This window comes from Thermobia domestica, chromosome 7 (genome assembly GCF_964235325.1).
Source record: "Thermobia domestica chromosome 7, izTheDome1.hap1.1, whole genome shotgun sequence".
Taxonomy (NCBI): Eukaryota; Metazoa; Arthropoda; class Insecta; order Zygentoma; family Lepismatidae; genus Thermobia; species Thermobia domestica.
Window position 1 is genome coordinate 163,129,285 of NC_137460.1, and position 21,737 is coordinate 163,151,021.

The 21,737-nt window shown below is 36.7% G+C and overlaps 1 protein-coding gene across 4 annotated transcripts in view; it reads left to right on the forward strand.

Moving 5' to 3' along the window:
* The window catches only part of LOC145690551 (protein CutA homolog), a 106,880-nt gene that overhangs the window by 45,696 nt on the left and 39,447 nt on the right, over window positions 1–21,737 (forward strand). For all 4 annotated transcript variants that reach the window (XM_081765543.1, XM_081765542.1, XM_081765544.1 and 1 more), the window contains exons 3-4: window positions 13,035–13,094; window positions 21,533–21,578. In XM_081765543.1, the coding sequence (XP_081621669.1) occupies window positions 13,035–13,094; window positions 21,533–21,578 (106 nt within the window). The remainder of the gene's footprint in view (window positions 1–13,034; window positions 13,095–21,532; window positions 21,579–21,737) is intronic.

Here is a 21,737-nt window from a genome sequence, read left to right on the forward strand (position 1 = left end):
ATTGATTTGTGTTTAAAATTATGGATATAATTTTTTCCAATACGTGCTACGTATGAAATCTGGCATTGTGTAAGATATTATAATGCCATATCAAGAATTGTAGTCCATTGTAAAGAACATCCAGATATACGATGTTGCAGATAATAAGAATGGTATGTTCTCCATCCTAATGGCCTTCATATATTGTGTTCCGAGGTACCTTCTATCGCAGTGTTCCACAACCGGTGTGTCTCGGCACACTGATGTGCACTGGCAAGGTGAAAGTGTGATGCGAACTTTCGCCTACTGTAAGAAATTAATTGTGAAATTTTATATTTCATCCCAGATAACGTGTTCCGTGCTTGCACAGTATTTGAATCTTTTTCGTCTCTGTACAGTATTTTCGTCGGTTGTTGGAACAAAACAAAAAGTACAGTACGTTCATGACTCCTACAGCACGTGTTTCAGAAAATGCACAGAAAGCTCGTTATAAGATAATCGAATTCACCGTAAAGGCCAAGAAACCCCACACAATAAGTAGCACATTGATGATGCCTGCTTGTAAAGAGGTGGTGAGAGTAACCCTGGGTTCAGAAGCTTGAAGTGAAATTTAAAATATTCAACTCTCTGCTGACGCAATCGGTTGCCGAGTTAGTATTTTCAATTACATATTTGTATCAAATGTTGAGTGAAATTAAAACATTAAAGAGGTTAAAAAAAAAATTAAAATCCGTCGATGAAGAAATGAATCAGTCAGCGTCCTTCACAGTCAACATTTTCTCCATGGATCAATCTGGTATATACCAGAGGAATTTAAAACAAGTCGAAATCTTTAAGAAGAACTAGCTGAAATGCCTGTTCTTCGCACAGGAGGAATAGGTGTATGGAAAATATTTGAATCCCCTTCCCACTTACGATACATATTTCAAGGAAAGTGTGATGATAAAGAAGATACTCTACTTTTGGCATAGATTTTTGAAGATCTTACTGCTACAAATATGGTTAAAAACTTGAGGTGGATGCTATGCTTTAAAAGTAATTTTCAAATGAGTTCAGCAGTTTTCCCGACCCCCTCCCCCCAAACTATAAATTCGACACTAATCTCAGTCATGTTTGACATATTGTTTCATCCCTTCAACCCCCTCCCTCTGAAAATGGGACTGAACTTCGATTTAAACGGAATTTAGAGCGTCAGTATTCATTTGAGCGATCACGAAAGGTTATAGATTACACACTAATCACTAATATCGTTTTTTTTTTTTTTTATTTTTTTTTATTAAAGATTATTAGTCATATGTCTGTCAAGATCGGTTGAAATTGCTACAAGCATTCCACAGTTATGCTGGATAGATATATAGATAGATATAGAGCAACACCTTCAACGTTACCCTGTAAATTTCCAGTCAAGTTGACATGCTCGTTCTTACCTAAACTTGAGCTTAACCCTTATCGGGGCAAGACATTTTTGTAACGTAAACGGGCAACCGGGGCCTGTGAGGCCCAGTATATATTTTAAGTGCAGAACACTCAAAATTCAATGCCTATTGTCACTTACTGTTCAGACTAGTCTAAAATGTACCGGTATATATTTTTGTCAAGTAGCGAAACTTCGTGTCACGCTTTTGTAAGCCGACCAAGCAGAATAGCAAATCCGGTCCAGACATTTTTGTAACGTAAACGGGCAACCGGGGCCTGTCAGGCCCAGTATATATTTTAAGTGCAGAACACTCAAAATTCAATGTCTGTTGCCGCATACTGTTCCGACTAAAGGTTACAATAGTCACGTGTTCAATATATAATTATGTGACAGTTTGATCCAATATTTGACAGGAATTTCACTAAAGTTATACGGGGCCTCCTAGGCCCCGGTTGCCCGGTTACGTCAGGAAAAGATTTTCAAATTAAAAAAAAAAAAGCTTTACTAACTCGATATGTTCATGATTTTAACTTCGACGAAAGATAGAAGAATTCAGTATTTTATGTCTTCGAAATATGTATGGTTATTGAGAAATTTTAGAAAAATAAAGCTACTGGGCCTGGGAGGCCCCGGTTGCCCGGATAAGGGTTAAATGTAATCGTGAATGTGACTAATATCGGTCGTTTGCGATTATTTTTACATTTTCCCCCCTTCCCACCACCTAGGAGTAATAACAAGAGCTAAACGTGGAGTTAAACAGCATCAGGAGTTTCAGTGTTCGTCTCAGGGACCTCAAAATCTATGTATTTGCTACTAATAAAAGTTTTTATTATTATTATTATTGTTACTCGTTCCCTACTTCCCACTCTCATAGGGATGCTAAAGGTCTTAACTCCCACTGGGGACTGAAGTTGGGCTTAATTGGGATTGGAACTGTCACCAGTCAACTTAGTACCCCCGAAAACTACGAATTCGACACTAATATCGGTCGTTTTCGATTATTTCTACATGTCAGCGTAACCCCTTCCTCCGTCCCAGGGGTGCTAATGAGGGCTAAACTTCCGCTTAAATGGGATCAGAAGTGCCACTATTCATCTCAGCTACCCTGAAAACTACGGATTCGAAACTAATACCAAAAGTTTTCATTATGTCACCCCCACCCACTTCTAGAGTTGTAGGGAGTCTTACCCCCACTGGGGCTGAAGTTGGAAACAGGGTGGTGATAAACCTGGAAAATCGGGAAGAGACCAGGAATTTCGATTTGCTAAGAATGAGATTTTAAAACATTGAAATTAAAATTTTAAGACGACTTCAGACTTGGTTGAGTGCTTGTTTTTTAATTAGATTTTCAGACTTATCTGTGTTTTCCATTAACCATATGTAATAAACTTACTATAGTTATGCGCGTTATCTTGTGCTTTCGCTTGTGCAGTGGAATATCATATTGGTAAATCATCCACTAACTGCAGTTGAATCAACTATTCAATGATATATTAATTTTCGAATTACTGTGGTGTACTCAATGTGTAGCTACATACATCAATGCGTACTGATACTAAAGGTGTCGAAGTATCACTTATGTTCCCAGACAGTGAGGTTGCCGGAAAAATGTGTCCTCAACGTGACAACATACTTCCGTTTATGGATTATCACTGTACTTTAAAAGTAAACTATAATGACCACAAGAACTCGTGAAGCCTGTGCTCCTACATCAATCATAGAACTGCTTTACCTTACGTGTGATACACTGGTAGAATTCGATGCGATTAGTGGAGCTGCTTTCCGAACACGCACTTGAGAAAACGTCAAATAGCAGAAGCGTACCAACGTTGTTGCCTAACATGGTGAACGAGCAACAAAAAAACATGTCTTAACTATAACACGAACGGTAACAATAATAACAGCAAAAATATAAAACACTACAAAAACAATAACAACAAAAATTATCAAAACGAAACCTTGCAGTTTCGAAGTGCGGCAATCCCACAATACTGTACTCTCGGGAGATGTTCTCCGCATAGGGCGAGAGATAACACTAGCAAAATTTCGTGGATGGGGCTTGAAGACTAGAACTCAGCCTCACGTGCTATTGGGTGGTAAAATCGGTAAATCTAGGTCAAATTTCACGACTCCTTACAGTCACGAGAATTCAGTTGTAAAAGAAGACGACGACAATATGCGATTTTGAAGTACTGTAAAAAGGAAAATGTGCATTCGTATCTTCAAGACAGATATCAAGACTTCTCCAAATGATCCTGTATAAGAAGCTGTGTTTGAACTTACGTTGCATGGAGCATTTAAGGTTGCAGTTGAGGCAAAAACTGGAAAACCGTTCAATTTCTAGGAGCTCTATGTAACTTACTTAAGGATGTTCCAGTACCCCGTATCGAGTACACTCGTATAGAAGCTCAGAAAATTTTTCCAGTGAAGTTTTATTCTGCGTTGCTTGAATATAGTAGTGTTGCTCAGCGAACCACTGAGATTTATCCCTGTCTTTTTTTTTTTTTTTTTTTTTTTTTTTTTTAAGTGTGTTAGGAAGGATAAGGAAATTTCCAGTTCTTTGAGTTATTAGCTCATGTCCAGTATGTTGGAATAAAAAAAAAAAAAATGCGAACTCCTAAACTTACATTTTTTAAAGCACTTGCTTTGGGCGTAGAACCTTTCCTTACTGAATTTGAGACTGACGCTCCTCTTTTTTATTTTTATATACAATATTTTATCGGATGTGATAAATTTTATGAAAAATATGTTTGTAAAACCACAAACTTTTAGTTTTTGGATTTCATGTATACGAATTAAGCGGAAAAATAAAATAGAGAAAATCTTCCTGTGAGAAACGTTGACATTGATTGTGCTACACAAACTGTCTTTGAGAAATGTTAGCAGCGAATAACGGATTTGGACATTTTAAATTTTCGCTGAAATTGCCGAAAATGTCTCCCGAAATTTGTCCTTAGACTTTTAAAGAAGTCACCTTTAAATTATAAGTTGACTAGAGTTCTTTCGTGTTTCAATCTTGTTCTGCACGAGTTGATGGAATAAATCGCATGAAGTCTCGTTTTGCTGAACTAGTTGAAAATAATTGGTTAGATGGCAACAGGGCAGATAGAATTGTGTTGCAGTTCAAAGAGTTTTGTTCAAATCCAAATTATAAAATAAGTGTAAGTCAGTATTCTAGAACTGGTCAGTGTTTGTGTAACTTTTGGCTAAGGAATTTGAATACTTCAGAGTAAAATAATTTGAGAGTTGTCGTTAAAATTGTTTTGATTTTCTCTCTTGAAAATTGAAATCTGGAAAGGGATTTTTTTCAATCAATACACAATATGTAGTAGATAATTTAAAAGAAGAAACTTTAGTAGCACTCAGACTTGAGTAGGATTCAATAGCTTCTTCTGGTGGCCTTGAGGAATTATTCATAAAGAAAAACATGATTCATTATGCACGAAGTGCTCGTACTCATTTTGCAGAAGCAAAAAATTAGCGTTAAAAAACATTTAAAAAAAAAAAAAAACTGAAGACAGGTAAAGTAAGATCATACTGAACGAGTGTAAAACTAAGAAGAATAAAACTAATTGGTGATGTACGCAATATTGATGAGGAAATAAATCGTTTGGAGAAGTGAAATGAATTATATAATAGTGTTGATTTTTTTTAAAGCATACCGCAGCCAGTTGTGTGTGTATATATATCCACTCTTTTTCAATAAATGTCTTACTTGATTTTTTCCATGTGACTAAAATTATAGATTTAGGAAGTCTAATTTGTTGTTTTGTGCAGGAATTTCTGTTGGGTAAGTTCTGTAATTTCATGATAACATACGTTGTACTTGTTTTTATATTATTTATTGTTCTAGTTGAAAAGTAGGAGGGGAGAAAATAGAACAAGTGAATAGTTTTCGATATCTGGGTAGTATTCTTAGTAATAACATAAAGTGCGAACGTGAAATAAAAGCAAAGATAGGAATGGCGAAAGAAGCCTTTAGGAGGAAGAAAAGTCTGTTTTATGGGACCTTGAATAAAGAGTTGAGAAAAAGACCCATAAAATGCTTCGTGTAGAGTGTTGTACTGTATGGGACGGAAACGTGGACATTACGTAAAGGTGATGAAAATCGCCTGGAAGCCTTCGAAATGTGGATGTGGAGAAGAATTTAAAGAATAGTTTGGTCGAGCGGAAAACGAATGAGAGATTGTTAGAAGTGGTGGGTCAGAAAAGAACACTTTTAGATATTATTAGGAAGAGGAAGAGAAACTGGTTGGGACATTACCTAAGAAGAGATTGTATCATGAGGGACGTCCTAGAAGGTATGGTGGCGGGAAAGAGAGGGAGGGGCGAAGGAGACTACAATTAATGGATGATATAAAAACAGAAAGATCATACGCAAAGACGAAGAAGTTAGCGGAGAACCGTGGAGCATGGAAGCTTCTCAGCTGTGGCAGGTGACCTGCCAATAAAGGCAGAATACTTATGATGATGATGATGATTTGATTAGAGGAAAAATATAGTACTTACGTATCATCGTTGTCATGTTTTCTTCGTCTTGTTTTTTCATGAACGTAGGAGTTCATTGGGAATTACATATGCAGGCAAAATTTCAATTAAATGTTCTGGGAAACCGGGAAATGTGTGGGAATTTTTTCCTGTGATTTTTGTCACCATCCTGGTAAAATTCATCTATCATTCATACTTTTAACATAATCAACTACGAAGCTTTCTGAAAAGGAATGCCACCTATCTTTCTAGGATATGAAGCTACGTTTTGTGATTGAATTTATCTCAGCACAAGATGTGCCTCATTGAAGAGTGTTGGATGTTTTTAAAGAGGATTGTGTAGACATCAGTACGGTAAGACATTTGGTTGTTCGTGCTTGTACGAAATCCCTACGGGAGCGAACTTTGCCTTAGATGACAAAAAGAACCTGGCACAGCACACAAACAGAGCTTACTATGAAGTGTGCATGTCACAGGAGCGAGTGCAAGCAATAATCGCATATATTGGATACTGGAAAGGTCGTACACTGTGTGTGCCGGGAAAGCTGATTCCTGACATGAAACAGTGTGGATGTTTGCAAAGAGATACTTCAGCCCTATGAACGTTAAGATGATGAGTTCTTAAAACAATTTTGTCACAGATGATGTAACTGAGGTACACCATTTCAACTCTGGAAACAAGTGCACCTCCATGGAGTGCTGCCACAAAGCTCGCCTACACCAAAAAGGTTTAAGTCTGTGTCATCGGCAGGCAAATTCATGCTAACGGCCTTCTGGGACATTCATTATGTAGTGCATATGGAATTCGTTAATAAGAGAACATCAGTTCTGATTAGTACTATAACACTCACAAAACCGAAAGCATGGAGTTGACGAATTTGTCCACAAATAAAGCTTCTTCAGGATCATAATTTTGGTCCTCACACTAATGCAATGCCAACTAAGATGATTTAATGTTTTGGTTTCACTGTCATTCCTCTTCCGGCATACAGCTCAGAACTGGCCCCATCAGATTTTCTTCTTTTTTTCGAAACTGAAGGAACACCTGGGAAAAATTCATTTTGATTCTGACAATGCAGTGAAGCAGGAAGTTGGGGCCAGGGCAATTATATAAAAAGTTTCTTGTGTGCTCTGTAGATACATGCGTTTGTTTTACACAGATTGCTTCAATCGTTTTTACGTATAAAAGAGGAAGACATTACATTTCTGCATGCCATTGTATAAAATTATAAACGTTTTTAAAAAGAAAGAAAAACCTCATCAAATGTGAAAATTAAACTGAACTAAGTCAATGTAAAATCATTATTTTCAATTAAAATAAGGGTACACAAGTTACTAAATTTTACCTTTAACATGTCGTCTATTGCCCATGATATTTAGTTATATTAACACACACACACACACACACAAATTAATTTACTTTATATATATGTATTTAAGTTATTTCCTCAAAAGAATCGCCTCTAAGTAAAATCTATAATACATTAAATTCTCAACATTCAAATTATTTAAAACTGTGTTTGTAATAAAATTCGTACTAGTTTTTTAAAAGTCAGTATTATTCTTTAATATCTGTAATGTTTTACAACCGTAAAAAAAATGTGGACGAGGCTGATGAGATCCCTTAATACCGTCAAACTCTTCGGTTATAAATCATGAATTTATAGCAGCACAATATATCCGAGAAAATAAGTAGATTATATAATAACTAGACATCGGATTTTTATGCAAATGCATATTTTGTTTGCTTATATGCATCTTTGTTAAAATTGGTGGAGGTTTGTAACAACAATAATTCAATTTGAATTTGAAATTTTGTAATGTATATAAATGCATATTTCAAAGGTTAATGTATATATTAGTGCGTAAGAGCATATTCAGCATATTCTATAAGTTTTATTTCATACATATGCTTACAGCATACAATAAATCTAGTTTTGGCTTGTATTTTCAATGCATTTAAATGTCTGTACAGCAAGATTTCTTTTTGTGTGGGAGAATGGAAGAATGGAGAACCAATATTATTAACAACCGATCAGCAGAGCAAAGAAACTTACAACTGCCAAGGCATTAAGATAAATATGATGAAAAAGACTCATTGTAACGTATCAACATCAATTCAGAAACAAGAGAAGCGAGGAATGCTGCTCAGTGAAAGGTTCGCTCTAGATGAAGTTCAGCGTGAGCTCCAATTAGTTTCTGGTAAATTCGGGCTTTCTGTGAAAAAGAATTGATGGGTGTTCTTGTCAGAAATCCCGACTACAGAACAGTTGAACCAATGGATAAATTCATTCAAGGGTTAGATTTTAACTTGCCAAAACATATAAATACCGTACTTGCTTCTGTCTATAAATATTGTCCAGTAACACCTGTTAATGTTGAGAGGACATTTTCTGACTACGAACGTCACAAACTGACACTTAAATATATATATATATATATATATATATAAGCATCTCGTGATATACCGTAAGACTAATCACGGGAAGGAGTAAATCCTTAAAACCGAATGTTTTTCTGTACAGTGAAAACACGTATAAAAGTGAGGTTCATACTATTTCATGTAAAGTAAAAATACAATTGTGAAGAAAAACTAGTAATAGTGTTCTCATATCACTGTGTTCATTTTAATGTCCTAATCTGTGTGTGTTCTAAAAGGTTAGAAGTATATAAACTGTAAATACTGTAAAATTAAATTTTGAAGAGAAGTCCCTGAAAGGTAAAGCACACTTTTGATGTTAAATTTCACCTACAAAACGTTGTCACAACTTTGCTGCATGTTATCAAAAGCTCTCTTTTATTGCATTGTTAATGCATATTTTAACATATTTGAAAGCATAGTTGCATGCATATTTCATGAATTTTAAGAGCATAAAAATCCGATGTCTAATCATAACAAGTGCAACATTTTTACCTACTATACTATGGCATTTGAAGGCTGTTCTCCGAGTTCCCTTTAATCACTGTTAATATATGAAGGGCTGTGGAGTTGCTACGTCTTTGTACTACCTATCTATATTACTCAGTTTATCTTCCCACGAACGTCTAGGCGAAAGTATTTTCTCCAGTGATTTTTTTAATAGTGTGTGTTTGTATTAAGGGAGTCATTGTGTAATGAAAAAGGAAAGTGGATAGGGGGAGGGGGTGTCGAATAGCTAATAAAGGGCTGGAGACAAGGATTGTTAATTAGCCCAGGACATATAGGTTACTCGACAATCCATAGAGATCACACACAAGTTGAAAGTCCCAAGTTTACTATGAAAACTTTTTACATTTTTTTAAACATTTGAATGGCTTGGTGAATTCCAGGAATGTAGAAATTTACCTCACTATATACGAAGCGATTCATCATTCACTGCTTAGTTGCACTTTTCACCACACGTTGCGTCACAGCCTTCATTTCATTCGTTTAACCCACACACCGTGAATTGTGTTTCAATTACGAGAAATACAGCGTGCCAATGAAAACACTGTTTAATTTGACGTAACTGTAAAATCAAAATTTATTAAAATATTCTTTTACTTCTATTGACCGATTGGAAGTAAATTCGCCAGGCTTCATGTGGTATCAGTTCATTACAGACTCAGTGTGCGTTTCACGTATGATCCCTTAAACATCCATTCGATCGAGCTCGGATTAAAGTCTCCGAAGTATTTCCAACGTGATGCAGCTGAGAGCTTCAATAGTGCGTTCCTGCAGATCAGCCATAGTTTAGGATGGTGGAAGAGTTGGTCTTTGACATACTCTCAAAGGAAAAAGTCACAAATAATAATGTCCATTGATCACGAGAGTAACTTGAGGAACACTTTGTTATTTGGTCCAGCGTGACGAATCCACCTGTTCTGAAAGTTGTAATTCAGAAACTTACGGACACCACAATGCCAGTATGGCCCGCTCTATCTTGTTGAAGAAGTTAGTAATCTCCTCATAAACCAGTTAACATAATATGTGCAAGTAACTGTGCAATGACATAGTATGTCATTGTATCATCGGTGAAAGTAAACTCGCCATACAGTTTTCGTTCTGATCTATCGCAAAACACGTTATATTTTACCGTTTAAGTGGAATGTTACCTCTTCCCTAAAAATGATCTTCGACAACAGGTTGTGTTCATTGTTCATTAAGTGCAGGGGATCAGTGTAGAATTGAAGTATCTTTATAACCCTTGGCGCGTTGACTTTTTAGGGCTCAGCAAAAAGTTTATCTAACTCGATCAACAACTTGATTTGAACTTGGTGGTTGGTCTGAATTATCAGAGATGCATCCTTCCTCAACAGAATTGTTGTATCAGTTCAAAATAGATTATTTTGCAGGTGGGGCGGGGGTGAGGGTGGGGGATCCACATTAAATTTGCGCTTGAAAGCACGCTGCACCAAGACGACTCCCTTTGTTTAATGAAATTCTAACATACCCCACCTCCGTTGATATCGGGTGAGCGCTATTGTTAAATTTATTTCACTACCTTCTAGTGGTACAAGGATTTTACATACAAAGAAGAAACAAAGATTTTAAGGAAATGTACTCACTAGTACTGTATACAACATATTCCAATAAGTTCTTATTTTGTAACTTCAAATAAAGGAGTTATTTGTGAGCAAACTGTACTTACATACATAATGAAATAAACTATTCCTTGCGGGGTCTCAGTGGTAGAGCCTTAACCTCTGGCGCGTGGGGCACTGGTTCGATCCCAGCTCCGCCAGGCGGGCTGTGCTGTACCGTACGAGTAGGTTTTCTCGGAGTTCTTTCGTTTCTTTCCACATTCTTCAGTCCACTTTTATTACACATCTCATCATCACGGTCTCCCTTAGCCTTGATGCACAACTCATGAAATCGTATTGTACTGTTCGTACATTTGTTAAAACCACCGTTGTACTCTCTGCTTTATATATATATATATATATATATATATATATATATATATATATATATATATATATATATATATATATATATCCTGTTTCAAAAAGAATATACGTATTACGAAGAATTATTTTGTCCAAACTATCGATCGCTGCGCCTCGGCTCGGCTATTGGAGAAACGAATATATAGTCTAGTTTATATTAATAGCCGCTAGATGTCAGTTGTCTTCTGTTTTGCTTGGTAGCCGTCATGTTTAAAATGGCTACTCCGCAGCAGAAATCATTTTGTGTTCTCGAATTTGCGAAGTGCAATTTCCTGATTACAGTGCAAAGACGTTTCAGGTTGAGGTATCAAATTGATCCTCCGAATGGGTGGAACATTCGCAGATGGTATCGGTAGTTTGTAGATACAGGATGTGTATGTAAAGGAAAGAGTCCTGACCGCCCTCGTGTTCCTGAAGAAAATGTTGCACGAATTCAAACTGCTTTCCAACGTAGTCCTTCAAAATCAACTCGTCGTGTCAGTCAGGTGTTACAAGTGCCGACAACAACAATTTGTCGTGTTTTGAGACGTATGAAGCCGTACAAGTTACAGCTGTTACAAACTCTGCGTCCTTATGACAAACGCAAACGTGTGGCATTTTGTAACGAGATTCTGGATGCTATTGACAATGATAACACTTTTGCACAACGCATCGTGTTCAGTGATGAAGCGACTTTCCGTGTAAGTGGTCAGTTGAACAAACAAAATGTTCGAATTTAAGGCCTACAGAACCCACATGCAGTCATTGAACATGTACGAGATTCGCCCAAAGTCAGTGTGTTTTGTGCGATATCCCGATCATCTGTTTACGGCCCATTCTTCTTTAATGGAAACACGGTTAACAGTCAGCAGTATCTCGCTATGTTACAAAACTGGTTGCTTCCGAGGCTGCACGGAGACAACTTCATTTTTCAACAAGACGGGGCACCCTCTCACTGGAGTCGCCAAGTGCGTGAATATCTGAATGAAACTCTACCGAACCGTTGGATTGGTTGTCAAGGAACTGGTGGCTTAGCATGTCTCAGCTGGCTTCCACGGTCACCGGATTTGACACCCTGTGACTTCTTCCTGTGGGGTTTCGTTAAAGACAACGTCAAGTACCACCACTCCCACAAAACCTGGAAGAGTTGAAGAACCGAATCCGTACTGCCATAACATCAGTGACGCAGAACATGCTTGCCCCAGTATGGGAGGAATTTGAGTATCGATGTGATATTGTTCGTGTCGCTGATGGAGGACATGTTGAACATCTGTAATTTGAACTTGAGAGGTTCGTAAATATGTGTAAAATTTCATATTCGTATGTCTTAAAGTTTAATAAAGACGTATTTGCATTCGAAATACGTATATTGTAAAACTTCTTGGGTAGAGCAATAAATGTACTCGGGATTTGGACTCCCCTTCACCCTTTTATTATAAAAGTTTTATGTACACAAATTATAATAAGAAATTTCCACTAATATTTAGGTAAGATTAGATAGGAGCCCGGTGACCAAGCGTCCTGAGAGGGGTGTAGATTAGGTATCTCTCTCTCTGTGACCGTGCGTCGTGAGAAAGAGGAAAGGAACCCGGTGACCAAGCGTCGTGGGTATAAGGATGGGTACCTCTCGGTGACCAAGCGTCGTGAGAGGGGTTTTAGGTGTTGTGATCAATCCGGGAAGATTGATGTTGGTCGAGGTGTGCAGGTCCTTTTTATTCTGTCCTGTCGGCTTCCATCGTTGATTCTCGTCCTTCCAACTGTTGGCGATGGTGATCGACTCCTCTTCGGGACCGTCGTCTGTTTGTTTTTATTTATTTATTACTAACACATGTAGTTCACACGTGGTTATTGCCTGGTACGGCAATCTGGAGATCCTTACAATATTCTTTTTGAAACAGGTGTATATATAACTTATTCCAATGTATGGTTGGAACATTTTTCTTTCCCGTTCACTACTTTTGGGATTGGTAAATTTGAGGTAATTTGTAAAAATACATTGCAACTTGTCCTTGGTTTCATACGATTATTTGTAATAAATGTAATGTGTTCAACATTGTATGCAGAGACTTTAATGTGTTTCATTTTTCATTAACATTGTCGTATTAATGGTATTGTGTTACACATTTTTAAATATATTTTTGTATAGATATAAAGTAAGTATCTTTATTATAAAATGTAAATTATTTAAAATGAAGTCGCATTGCATCGTATTACAGTCTAGGTTTACCGTAGAGTAATTGAATTATTTTCTTCTTTTTTGTAGCGGACTTGTGAAAGCGAAATTAGCAGCTTGTGTAAATATCATTCCGAAAATCACTTCAGTGTAAGTAATTATTTTTTAAGATATGAGATCAATGAAAAAAGTACTGAAAGGTATTATTAATATTTATAGTGTTTCTTTGAGAAGTAAAATTTTATTCTGAAATACGTGTTTGTAACTAACGTTTTGTACAAACGTGTAACTAACATTTGTTATCTAAGTGAATCTCTTATATGTTGCATTATCATCTCTATTATTATTATTATTATTATTATTATTAGGGTTAGGATTTTATTGCACTATAAATGCGGGGAAAATGCAAAATAAAAAATGCAATTATGCACTAAAAATCTAAAAAAAATGCACTATAATTTGAAAAAAATGCTTTCACAGAGAATCATCCGTTACTATTTATTAGTGCATTACCTATAGGGCCTATATATATATATATATATATATATATATATATATATATATATATATATATATATGTATATGTATATACGTGGTTCTACTCTGTTGTGTTTTTCTCAAAAGTTGCACCTAACATTTAGCTGCAATTAAAAAAAATGAAGGCTGGTTTTCGAACTGGAATGCATGGCTGTTGTCTGCAAATAACGATTTGTACATTGAAAAGGTTCTTTCAGTTTCTACAGAATCCACCGTAGCATATTCAAAATAGACCATATCATTAATTCCTAGATCACTTTCTAATTTGGGCAGTACAAATTTTCTGCCTGAAAGAATGTCCACTATCGCACACAAAACATGGTAACCTGAGTTTTTTTTCGATATATCTGTCATTTTTCTTGACAGTACAAGCCCTACTTCCCCAGGAACACTTAATAATGCACTTGCTGCATTTTTGATTGAGTCAATTGAAGTCAACTTTTCTCCACATTTCTCTAAAGAAGTAATTACACCTGGTAGAAATCCAAAATTAGATTGAATGTGCACAAGCTTACCTTGAATTTCAGGATTGACCAGTATCTCTTGTGCAGTTCGAATAGCGGAAGCTTCGGAGGAGTCGAAAGAGTCTATCGTTTTCTTCACAGCTTCGAAGTTTTGACAATAGTATTTACAGGCTTCTAGCCACGTTCTCCACCTGGTAAGAACGAGGCTAGGTGGTAGAGGGAGTTCAGGATGCTCCGACTTAAAAGCAGCTACACGTGGTTGGGCCTTACTGAACACTTTCTTTACACTTCCTATGAGTTTATCAACATCAGGAAACTGCACACGTATCTCTTCAGCCACTCTGTGGCAACCATGCGCGAGGCACGTAGTGTGAATCATTTTCGAATATAACGCCTGCAGTGGGTTCGCTGCTTTTACCATATATGGTGCAGAATCGGTTACAAAGAGCAGCACGTTTTCGTAAAGGACGTCATTAGGCCATAAGAGATGCATTGATTTATCAAATAACTTACTGGTCGTGGAATAATTGACCTTTTCCAGAACTTCGCAATTCAAAAGAAATGTTTTACTCGGCCCACACTCATGCATCACTCCAACAACATTCACTACATTTCGTCCCTCCGAATCACAAGTTTCATCCATGGACACCTATATTTTCTTTCCGGCCATTTCTTGTCTAAGGCACTGCATTGTTTTCTCGTAAAGTTTGTTTACGTAATTCTTCCTTAATGTCGAAGAATCGGGGAGGTGTTTACAAGTGTATTTTTCCAAAAAGACACGCAATGTCAAGTTGTCCACTTTGTTCAACGGAATGTCAGCACAAATAAATGCTTCACACAAATCTTCGAAAAAACCAGAATGATTTTTGGATGTACCACACTGTGGGAGAAGTTGTTGCGCGGCGTTTGCCTCTCGTTTCGCACGTAAGTTAAGTCCCCGTGTGTGTTTGTCCCTTGAAACATGCTGTTCAACGGTAAATTTTCTTTCGGCTGAAACTGCCGTATCACACACTTTGCAGTAGAGAACACTTCTATCTGTTGTAAATACTTTTTCAGCTCCAAATTCACTCACACATCGTTTAAGCTTGGAAGCACTACTCTCTTTTATCTTCGGCATTTTAACCAGATAAACTGCAGAATTAGGCGTCTACCAACAGCTCACCAAAACAGTGAATGCCAAGGTCACTGAACTCTCGCTCCTTGGCTTCATGTGGCTAATCGCCAGAAACTGCAGTCTGCGGACATTGGGCACGCCTGCTCCAACGAATTTTCGAACTAGAATCGTGTAGGCGGAAGCATTCTGCTTCAATTTATTTTTATAAGAAAAATGAGAATTATGCAGTTAAAAGTAAGAATAAATACTAAATATGCACGTAAAATGCCCAAAAACTTTAAAAAATGCACTTATACACAGAAATGGGCAAAAAATGCAAAAAATGCACAAACAAGTTTGTCTTAAATTACTTCTTTTTAATAAAACAAGATTTATAACACAACGAGCAATGTTTATACTAATCCAGAAAAAAGATGCAAAATCATCAAGATCCTAACCCTAATTATTATTATTATTATTATTATTATTATTATTATTATTATTACGTTGTTGCGAATGAGATGTTTTCCCCAAGTGCATCATTTCAAAGGGGAGGGGGGGGGGAGGATGAAAATTTCAATACCTGGTTAATCAAAATACGTCTCGTCTGTAACCACACACTTTTGCCATCTTTCAGCCAACAACTGTCGAAATCTGGATTCCGCGATGCAACGAGTCCTCAACCGCATATTGCACCACCCGATTCCGCATATTGAATGATAGCCTGCAAAGCCTTTTAAGTGACATTTGCTCAAACAATTTTAGCAACATGAGAACACCTTTATTATTATTATTATTTATTTATTTATTTATTTATTTACATTTCTGGAAGCTTGCGGTATGTTTTATAGAGTTCAGTACTGGAGTGATGGTTTCGCCTTAACGGAGATCAATCTCACCATAGATCATCATACCAGCAACAGAATGAAGGAATTTCGGAAACTGTCCTGGTTCGATTAAGACTCAGCCACTGTCCTGAGTGCGGTTGTTATAGCAGATCCATTTTTATCTCAAGTAAGCATCCGATGCAGAAGACTTTTCCGATTATTGCTTACTCAGAGAATTGCATATATTCAGATGGTGATTCTTGTTGGCCAATGTCAACTCATGCGGTATGAGTTGACTACAACTTTTTCAACAGTTGGCAAGAAGCTGCCGAAAAACGGTTGTATCATGTATACCTAACTTACCTGCAACGGCACGAATACTTTTTACGAGAATACGAATTCTTGAGGAATTCATCCCAATAGATATTGGTCGGTGTGCATGAAACACATTTTGTAATGCTGTGTCACCAGAGCGAAATTTGAGAAACTAAATGGAAGTGGTTCGTTCATTCACTATTCTTGGTCCAAATGCACTGTTAATATATTTTGAGATTTACTGTGCAGAACGTCCCAGTTTGAATTCGTAAAGAAAAATCACTTGCTGTTGTAAATTCTCTGTGGTGCACTTTGATACGACGCTCTTCAACAACGCACTGCCTCCTGACTGACTGGGTACTCCAGTCTGTTTACTGGACGCGTAGATTTTGACGTTAGACGCAGTCCTTCGCTGTGTTGTGTTGCTGAGATAAGTTTTCCACCATGCGTCAAAGCGGCATTTCATTCGTATCAACGTTATATATATATATATATATATATATATATATATATATATATATATATATATATATACGGGGGTCATTGCAAAAGTCATGGCAACTAATTTTTTCTCGAGAATGGTAACGAATATAAAAATTCTGAAATATGCAAATGGAAGGTTAATTCATATGTGAACATTACATGTAGGGAGATGGATGAACACACACACACCACCATAAAGATATAGCACGAGAAAAAAGATGAAAACATTTTGTCGATCCAAACGTGTTTTACTGTCAATGGCAACAGTACACAGTAGTACATTACAAACTACGTGCATTCCATGGGATCAGTAGTCTCCCCAAGAATTCACAAGATGGCAGGGACTCTAAGATGTCACAGGAACGTGTTCCTGCCCTCCAGTACGTGTATACTGTTGCAATTGACAGTAAAACACGTACGAAACGACAAAATGTTTTCATCTTTTTTCTCGTGCTATATCTTTATGGTGGTGTGTGTATGTTCATCCATCTCCCTACATGTAATGTTTACATATGAACTAACCTTCCAGTTGCATATTTCAGAATTTTTTTATTCGTTACCATTTTCGAGAAAAAAAAATAGTTTCCATGACTTTTGCAATGACCCCCGTGTGTATATATATATACCATGTTCGCAAAGTGTGAATAAAACGAAAGTAAAACTAACTAAATATGTTTCGACGGCTACAATTATTCAGTGTTGGTCACATAGCACACATTTGTTCTATTGAGAAGTTCAGTCTACAACCGACTAAGCAAACCAGAAGGTTGTGAAAATTGCAAATGTGATGCGGTGTAGGAGAGCCCGGAGGTTTTGTGGTAAGGTTTTGTCATTCACGTAACTCAACAAGAAATCGCATGGGGTTAACTCTGGCGTCGTTATGGCCAGCGCTACGTTGCGATATTGTTAGATTGACAGTGTCTCGCCATCACTCAACACGATGGTAACCAATGTCAGCAGATTTGTTCTTATGACCTTTTATTGTGGGGATGTGAGGGATGAAGTCTCCTTGCTACTTCAGGATTTGCCAAAATGCATCACAGTTACCATCGCCAACTTAAGCTCATACGAGACAAGGAGAGAAAAAAGTGAGGGAAATGTCAAATAAAGAACAAGAAAAGACATTCCAACATGGCACCCACATAAATGTTTGTATTGTTTTCCCTGGTCTTTAGTTTTTCTTTTCATTTCCTCTACTGTTCTACTTTCTGCCTGATAATACGTTATAACATAAAAGTTATAGTGTGTGGGTGATTATGTTTTCATTATTTTCTGTTAAACACCTCTTTATAAGATTGAAAGTAGACTTGTAGTTGGAAGGATAAAACTAATGGGAAAGGTTGGTCGATAATAATACTGGAGAGATCAGGGTTGTAAATGAGCTAGCTCGCCTGAGCGCGCTGGTTTTTCGTCAGTTTTATCATGAGCTAACTCGTTTTGAACAATTGAAGCGTGAGTTAAATTTAACTCGAAATATAGGTGAGGTTAAGCGTAAAACCACGCTTAGTTTCACGTTCAACGCCGGTATTGTGATTTTCACAAAATAATATAATCGCCCATTTGTACGCTTGCTTTTGTCCGATCTCTGAAAAGAGATTTTAAATACTAATTTGTCATTAAACAAATGATGCAGGTTAGGGGGTTGGCGCTAGAAATAGCTCGAAGTGGCTGGAAGTGCATTTATTTCAAGTAGTATTTATTTAAACGGCGTAACAAACATCTTGGCATTTGAAGGCGGCGCTCTAAGTTCCCTTTAATTGCTGCTGTCAAATGAGAGGCCAGCGGTATTGCCACGTTTATTTTGTAGGGGGCGCGGTGGCTCAGTGGTAGAGCGTTCACCTCTGGTGCTTGGGGTCCCGGGTTCGATCCCAGCCCCCGCCAAGTGAACTTTGTGGTGAACAAACACCGTGCTCGTGGGTTTTCTCGGGGTTCTCCCGTTTCCTCCCACTTTCTTCATTCCACCATTTTCATTCATCTCTCATTATCACCGTCTCCTTTAGCCTCATCGGCATAACCGTGGGACGTGAAACTTAAAGATTCCACGTTTATTTTGTACACATCCACGTCTATTCCTTGTCACCTGATCGCGCTGTAGTTTGTCTGCTTAGCCATAGCCACACCCCTTTACCACTTGGCAACGTCGCGCCAGAGCTTGCGTTTTATTCGTTTAGCTGAAATGCGAAGATGTTTGTCACAGGCTTTAGTTGGCATAATTTATCGTATTTTTCAATGTTGGTCCAGAATTTTAACACGACTGTTGTGTACGAAACAAAGAATAGAAAATATCTCGCCTTGTGTATAATTAGTAGGCTGTTTTACTTTGAAAAAATCAAAGAAATAGGTTGTTATAACCTGCAAGTTTGTGGAGAGAATTATCTCGGTATCAAGAAATTCATCTGGCACTTGAAAAAATTAATTATTTCTTGAATTTTTCCATGCAATGAAAAGATATAGGTAGTAGGACCAGATATTTGATATATTTCTTTTCTTTTCTTTCCATTGTAGGTTGAAGATTTTGCATTAAATTATTATTTTTATTTTTTAAAAAATAAATTATACATTAGTCAGATTTCCGTTTTCCATTTTCGAGGGACGATAGGAGAGAAAAAAATCGTGGCGATTGTGGAAAATCCAATTCGAGACTTTAATGGATTCACATGTTTCATGGCCCCTACATGCCGAAAAATTGCTTTTAAAATGTTCGTATGTTCCTTTCGTTCGTCCTAATGTATATACATTTACCTTGAGGTCATACTGTTCAACATATCCGTACCAAATTTGAAACGTAAGCGTTTTATAAGATTTCCTAGGAGGATCTTTCGAATTCTCTTCCTACCTCCAAAATAATAGTCGTTTACTGAAGGATGTAAATAAAAAAGTGCAATTTTCTCAAAAACGGTTCTAACGATTTTGTTTATATTTCATACATAATATTCCATTAATAACCCTATAGTATGGTATAAGCCATTTTTCGGAAGAAAAAAAAAGTAGTTACTCTTGAGGGTGCTTTATTTTCTGACGATTTTCTCAAAACGACTATAGCGATTTTATTCGTATCTCATAAATAAATATTTAATATAAATTAATAATCTGACAATATAACAACTAATTTGTCCTGAAAAAGAACCCATAAGGGTTTGATCTTTTGGGGTAAGTTTTTTCAGACGATTTTTTCGAAAACAACTCAGGCAATTTTTCATATTTCATAAATAAATATTTCATTAAGAACCTTTCAATATGGCGTAACTTGTTTGTCCTTTAAAAATCTACAATGCGTAGTTTATTTTGGGGGTAAGTTTTCCCAAGAACTAAAAAATGAGGTGGTTTTGTTCATATTTAATAAATTCTACAATATTATTAGAGTTTAAAGAAAACGAATGTTGAAAGACGAGACATAACTAATCTATAGACCCCGTATTTTATTGAATTAAACAAAATAATATGCATGAGTTGAAAGCTCATGCGTAGTTCCCGTGCAAATAAGATTTGTAAATGTAAAAATTGATCGTGTACGAAAACCATGTTACTCATTGAATTGAAACTGATACTGAATTATACTCTTCTTAATCTTTTCTTTATGTTGCGAGGAAGACAACAGTACAGCATGATTAATGAGGCATAGATTTTAATTTCTGTTGAACTAAAATATTGTCCAAATGTAAACTATACAGTCGATAGATCACATCGAGTGAACAAGATAACATGCTTGAGACTAAATTCTAATTTGTAGTTTACGACAAAAGAGAAGATAATTCGTTTCAATAATAACAAGGGTTGTTTTATTTAAGAGAAATTGTTATATAATCCTTATGTACTGTATATGTACCAAATACAGTGTTATCTAGCAAATTGTTGTCTTTTCCTAACGATAAGACACATACTCTTTATAGACATACTAATAACCTGACAGTACAAAATAATTGTATTTTTTTCTGGAAAATTCGCAAGGAATAATTTACTCTTGGGAGTGAGTTTTTCCCTAGCAGAATGCATCCTGTGACCTAAATACAGAAGCCACAGAATACCAGGAAATTGCAGGCCATAACATTATAGAACTGCTATCATGTTTCACAGTAAGGAGGACATAGTTCGGACCATAAGTTCTTTGAGCATGCGTCATCAATAAACTTGGCCTGTTGTTAAAAATAAGGTAAATGAGAACGCATCAGAGCATATTATGCTCCAAGCAATCGCTTTGTCTTGTCGGCACCATTTTGTATTGTCAATATGTTAGTGCTGTATTCAGCGGTTTGGAAATTACAACCCGACTGCAGATATTCAAGTTACGTAACTCTCATTGGACTATGATTGAGTTCCACAGTCACTTTTTTCCGTAATCACTCTACGGCTTTTGGAGACAGTCCTCCTCAATGATGGGCGATATTCTTTTCAGTCAGACATCTCTGTCGTCAACTATTACTCGTCACCTTGGACGCTGTTCCCTGCGACATACCTAACACTCTGGCTAACTTAGATACACTTGCACCAACTAACCATGGATGCACCCACAATTTAGCCTCTGAAACTCAGAGGTCTCCCATTTTGTATCACCACTGTCTGTCCAGTTGAAGACGCCCATTCTACTCCGGCTGACGTCCTACAGTTAATCACCTAACATACCATTAACAACTGGCAGACTCTGTCTCACACTTTCTCAGTGATATCAATCACGTCACACATCTTACATGTTGCAAGCTGCAGATGTTTTCATCTGTATATGTTTTCGTTATGGATTTACTGGTTTCTTATATTTCTAATGACAGTAAGTTATTAATGTGTAAACTAATAGCAGCAATGTGAATTGCAAGATCAACTATAGCAAATAACATTATGAGGTATGTTGATTATCTTGTGCATTATTATTTGCAGATATGAATGGAAAGAAGAGATAAATGAGGATTCAGAATTATTGTTGGTAAGTAGTTAGTGATTTGCCATACTAAAATAGGAGAATAGTGATACTATCTGTTGAAGAAAAATTAAACGTGTCACAGTTCATTCAGAAAAGATTATTTCCTTATTTTTAAGGTATATCAGTGCGTTTATAGAGAGAAGGTAAACAACTTTCTTAATT